Here is a 6,017-nt window from a genome sequence, read left to right as displayed (position 1 = left end):
GCAGCCACACAACTCGGCACCTGTGCGGGAGTACTCCTGCCTCCCCAAGTGGATAGCAACCTGTCCCTGCCCAGCAACAGCCTTCAGAGTCCTTAGTGATCTGGGCAGGAGCAGCCTCAGACGTGAGCCAGGCCCTGTGATTGGCCAGACTCCTGGGCTCCAATCCCCAGGCCACCAGCCCTGCTTCCCCGCCTCCACAGGGTTACAGGGAGAGTGCCTACCGCACCCCTGAGCTGCCTGGGTGGGAAAACCGCAGCCTAAACGGTAAGAATGCCCCTCTGTTCTCTCCTGAGGAAGGCCTCAGGACTTACTCGCAGATGCGGGGAGGAGTGGAAACCCCACAATCATAAATGTTGACCCTTCAAAGGTTGCAGTTCCCGCTGGATGGGGCTACCCATACAGAGCGAGTGGTCCTAGTGCTGACCACACACCAAGGGAAGCTGGGGCCTTGGGAAGAACGCTGGAAACAGATATGTTCTCACTGTCTGTGAAACCTTGGTCAATAACACACTCTCTCTGGGCCGCGGGTCTTGTAGTCTGTCGCGTAGGCATTTGGATTAGAATAATCTCTAAAGGCTTTTCAGGCTCTGAGAGGTTCTAAAAGGGAGTCGTCAGCCTCGGGCCAGATTTACAGAACCAAGTTCCCCTTGGCATCAGACCTGTTGAAACTCCCAGTGTTTACCTAGTGCAGGATCTCAATTTCAGACTCATTAGCTTACTGTAAAGGCAGGTCAGCCATAGGAAAAAAAACAAAAACAAAAACACCCTCTTTCCTATGCTTGGTGCTACTTCAGATATATTATCTCACCAGATTCACCCCGAGTCCCTAGCATATAACTGGAATTACTTTATCCAAGTTTTATAAAAGGGGAAACATCATCAGAGCTGGTGATAAGATCTTCATATGTCCCACTGAAGTCCTGGCTACAACTCTAACCTCACCAGAATGCCATCCTGTGGTATCAGGAAGGAAGGTAGTCACCAAATGGCTCAGTAGGTCAATTGTGGAGACCTTTGAGGTGGGAGTCCCAACTCTGTTAATTGCTGGTTGTGTGATATTGAGTGAGTTACAATAACTATATTATGCCTGTTCCTTTAACTGCAAAGCAACAATGATAACAGTAATTAAGAGTATTTTACTCATGTCTTCCTTGGGAGTGTTAAGTGAGATAATATAGTTAAAGCACTTAATCCACCATTTTAATTATTGTTATTATTGGCAAGGATGTTACAGTTGCCAACTGGAAAGTCATGAGGAGAGATTTACTTATTTTCCACCCCCAGGGGCTTGAGGGATTTTGAGAAGAATCATGTCTTCAGTGCAGAAGACTCCCCGGGCATCAGGTGCAATGCCTGAGACTGTGGTGAAAATCATCGGAAGTAAACACTTTCGGTACCTTGTGGAGAAGCCCAAGATGTAAGTTTACTGTTTGAAAAATATCTGTTTTGCCTAGATCATAATGAAATTTGGATGTGTTTTTCATCTAGAAATTTACATTTTAACAATGCCATTCATGGAAAATGAAGTCATTAAGCAGTAACAGTAGAAGTAAAATAGCGTTGAAAACTTCTATGAGCACTGTTTTCCTGATATTTTTCATTTTTATAATTCCCCATATTCCTTAATTACTTGGGCTGATTTTCCAAATAGATGGGAAATAGAAGCAGTGAGACATTTATAAATATTAATGGAGTATTGCTGCTTCTCTTCATCAGGTTTGTAATCTACCACATGTAGTAATTGGGGCGGGGTGGTAAGGGAGAAAGTCATTAGTCAATTTGCTATGAATTAAAGGAGTGGAATTAAAAATAAATTATAAAGTGTAAGAATTTTCACTTCTTCTTCTTACCCGATACTCCTCCAAGCAGGGGCTTCTCAGAGCATAACTAAGAGGTCTTTCTTCCCTTCCAAGCTCAGCACAGCCACGTTTTAGGGAGCACACTCCTATAGCTCTAAAATTACCCACACGTGTGGCACAGAACAGTCTGACCAGCTCTTCCTTCCAGAGTTGTGGTGGTTCACAAGAGAGAAAGAAGGTACTAGACCTGCCTTTCATCTTATAGCCATTCCATAAACAGTACCTAGTCAATCATTACCTTTCCCTCCTAAGATGATTTCCACAGTCCTTTTCTCTACATCAGAACCCAACAGACCAAACAACCAGAAAAACAGAAAAAAAAAAAAAATATCTGGCCTCACAAAACATAGATGCAGAAAGCAATGGCTACAAAATCTGGCTATCATCAGTATCATCAGGAGTGTCCTTTAAAATAAAGATTTGAGGTTCAATTCAAGACCTAAAGAATCAGAATCTCTGAAGATGGACCCCTGTTATGAAGTATAGGCTTTAGGAGCAGCTCTCGGGACCTCTGCTATGGAATACAGGCTTCAGAAGTGACCATCAGGACCACTGTTATGCAGTATAAGCTTCAGAAGGGACCATCAGGACCACTGTTATGGAGTATAGGCTTTAGAAGGGCAAACTGGTTTTACCTCCCCACCATCAGTATTGTCAGCCCCAAGAGGTTCCAAAGCAAGTGCTATGATCAGTAATGCTTGCCATAACACCAGAAGTGGACTTTGCAGCACATCAGTTGGGATCCCTACGGAGCTGAGAGATGAGAGTGAATCTTGGCTCTGTGCCTTCCTGACCTTTTGACATTGAAAAAGTTAATTAATATCTCTGGCCTCAGATTGTACATCTATCAAGTGAGGGGAAAACACATCTATCTAGTAGGGTTGTTGTGAGGAGCCAATGAGAAAAATATGCAAAACACCTTTCTGACGCCTAACAGTATATTCAATATGTGTATAAATCGTTCTGCTATTATTCTTGAAGCAAATTTTTCCCTGGATGCAAGACAGTTAATGAAAACATCAAATCTCTTTCTATGAAATGTTTCCATCTGTTTTGTACTCTATGCCTAGGAGGCCCACTACCTTTGTCTTGTAGGTGAGGAAACCTGAGACACTGTGATTATTGTAAGATCACCTGTCAAATGCCAGTTATTGTCAAGAAAAGTAAATACGATTAGTTTGCACTCTCTGCTGAGTTCTCCTACCCAGAAAGCAGCATTACTGCTCTACTAACTCCCTTCCTCTCTAAGTTGTTTGTTTAGCTTCTTTTATCCCAACCCCCTTCCTTTTTCCAGGAGTCTAATATGTTCCTAAATGGGTGATTAGGGGAAGGATACTTCTCTTTTTTTTTTCTCTTTTTAAATAAGAAAAAAATCCCTTTGTCTTATAAGAAGGTGCCTTTTATTTTTCCTGTTTGTTCTTTTATTTTTATTAATCCTCACCTGAGGATATTTTTTCCATTGCTTTTCAGAGAGAGTGAAAGGGAGGGAAGGAGAGGAGGGAGAGAGAAAGAGAGAGCAAAAGCAAGAACAACCCAGTGAGAGAGACACAAGGACTGGTTGTCTCCCACACTCACCTGACCTCGAGTGCAGAGTGAACTTGCAACCCAGGCACATGCCACTGACCAGGAATCAAACTCATGACCCTGTCCAGAGCTTTCCTGTTTATTCTTTAAACTCAGAATCCAGGAAATAAAGGAGTACATTAAATCAGCTATATTAATTGTGAAATAAAAGACACAGTTCTGTTTTTTCTATAACTGTTTTTTTTTTATATTAAGGCAGTTATTTTTGTTTTCTATGGGCTTGATGTTACTGTGGCTGGAATGACTTAGGACAGTGATGGCGAACCTATGACACGTGTGTCAGAGGTGACACGCGAACTCATTTTTTGGTTGATTTTTTCTTTGTTAAATGGCATTTAAATATATAAAATAAATATCAAAAATATAAATCTTTGTTTTACTATGGTTGCAAATATCAAAAAATTTCTATATGTGACACGGCACCAGAGTTAAGTTAGGGTTTTTCAAAATGCTGACATGCCGAGCTCAAAAGGTTCGCCATCACTGACTTAGGACAATGCTTTGCTAAGGTATTCCAGTGTGGTTCAAAAATAAATAATTCTCAAAAGCCTTCTTATTGTTGATGTAAGGACAGACTCACTGCTGTTATTTCATGCATGTCCCACAATCTGTCCTCAAAGCATTTAGTCATACTACTACATCTACACCTTTTAGCAGGGGGCCCAAGGAGGTGTTTTCTTTGGATTGAATCAGTTGAGCCTACTAGTATTAGTAAAAAAGAAAATATCTACATAAGAAACATAAGTAAAAACCAAAAAAAGAAAGAAGACTCTAAAAGGAGAATCTGAATTTAAAAGAAAAATCATAAATGAATAATGGATGGAAAAAACAGAAGTCTTTCTGTTTAACCACATTTAGTTCAGATTTCCTATAGGATATGTGGAGAAGATTGAATAGTATGTTACATCTGAAAGTTATCTTAAATATATACTAGTAAATCTGTTACATAAAACCAGAATAAATCAAGCAATGCTCAGAGAGTTTGGAGTCACACTTTATTCACCGATGGGCTCAGAGAAAAATGAATTCAAATTCTAAGCAGAGCTACAAGCAGAACTTCCCTTTTTATTAAAGAGCCAGCCCTATGTGTGCTCAGTGGTTATCTCACTGGTGGCCTTGAAAACAACACAGTTCTATCCAATTAAAAAATACACCTGGCATGGCATTGAGAGTATGGGCATATCTAGTCTCTGGCCTCCAAGGTCAGACAGCTAAGTTTATTTTCCTTATTATTCAAGTAGGCTAAAACAGGCTAGAAAGCAATGTTGTTGTTGTTTTTATTATTATTATCATTATTATTATTATTTAGAATAAGAGGCCATCTAAAAAATAGCAGAGAATTCCAAATAGTAGTTTTACAAAATAGGGGTTAGCCTTCTCAAGTCAGTGTAATTTGGTTCGGCTGCTATATCACAGCCCTACCACAAACTGAGTGGCTTAGACAAACATAAATTTATGTCTCACAGTTCTGGAGACTAAAAAGTCTGAAATCAAGGCATTGGTAGAGCCATGCTCCCTCTCCCTCTGAAGGTGCCCAGTAAGGATCTTTCTTTTCTAGGTCTCTCTCCATGCTTCTGGTATTTCCTTGGTTTGTAGCAGCATAACTCTAAGCTTCACAAGGAATATGTGTCTGTGTACAAATTTCATCTTTTTATAAGGACACCACTCAATTGGATTAGGGGCCCATTCTACTCTAGCATGACATCACCTTAACTAATTACATCTGCAGTCACCCTATGAAGGTCCTGGGAGTTAGGACTTCAACATATAAATGTTGGGGGAGACACAACTCAACCCATAACAACCCAATCTTTAATTTTACAGAAGAGATGAGACAATTGAGGCCTTGAAGAGCTTACAGTGAGGCCAGTTATTAAGAACTAAGACTGGAATTGAGCTCCCTCCCTCTTTCTGTAACTTAGGCAGCACAATTATTGACAAATGAAAGGAAAATACTGCATACCTAGTTACCTATTTTTTACAAGGGAGACCAATCTATAGGCTTCAAAGAGTGAAACAAGTGTATCCTAGTTGGTCCCATTATCTCTTTCCTCCTGGATCACTACACCAGCATTCCAATGCAACTCCTTGCCTCTACTCTTCTCATTCTCTACTCCACTTGCTAAAAACTTTCTCTACAAAGTTTGGTCCATGGACCATCTCCACCAACCTCACTTAGGACCTTGTGAGAAATGCAGAATTGCAGGCCCCTCTCCAGACATATTGAGTCAGAATCTGCATTTTAGTCAATTCCCAGGTGACTCCTCCATAACATTATAGTGAAGCCCAATTCTCAAGTACTGCCAGTATCATCTTTCTAAAATGCAAGTCTAAGCAGATGTCACCACCATCAGCCCCAAATCACCTGCCCCCACCTTCTGTAGACTCACATAACACTCTTCAGGATTATGACACTTTATGACAATTTCCTAAGCATTTCTGTCTCCCCCATTTAACTGTAAACTCTGCATACAAAAAGTCTTATACATATTGAAAAGCCTGATAAATTAGAGCACAGTGAACGCCAAGAAAAATAAATATCTAAAATGACAATACTTATTTGCTTTAAATTCA

General features: G+C 40.4%; 1 protein-coding gene across 1 annotated transcript in view; it reads left to right on the top strand.

The window, feature by feature from the left end:
• Positions 1-1,310: 1,310 nt before the first annotated feature.
• LOC102755005 (chromosome unknown open reading frame, human C1orf87) overlaps positions 1,311-6,017 on the top strand; it is a 77,972-nt gene continuing 73,265 nt past the window's right edge. Inside the window, 1 exon segment of the mRNA XM_006768378.2 lies at positions 1,311-1,417. Coding sequence (XP_006768441.1) covers positions 1,311-1,417 — 107 coding nt within the window.

Source organism: Myotis davidii, unplaced genomic scaffold (genome assembly GCF_000327345.1).
Source record: "Myotis davidii unplaced genomic scaffold, ASM32734v1 scaffold79, whole genome shotgun sequence".
Lineage (NCBI taxonomy): Eukaryota > Metazoa > Chordata > Mammalia > Chiroptera > Vespertilionidae > Myotis > Myotis davidii.
The sequence above is the reverse complement of the archived record's forward strand: the minus strand, read 5'-3'. Positions and strand labels throughout refer to the sequence as shown.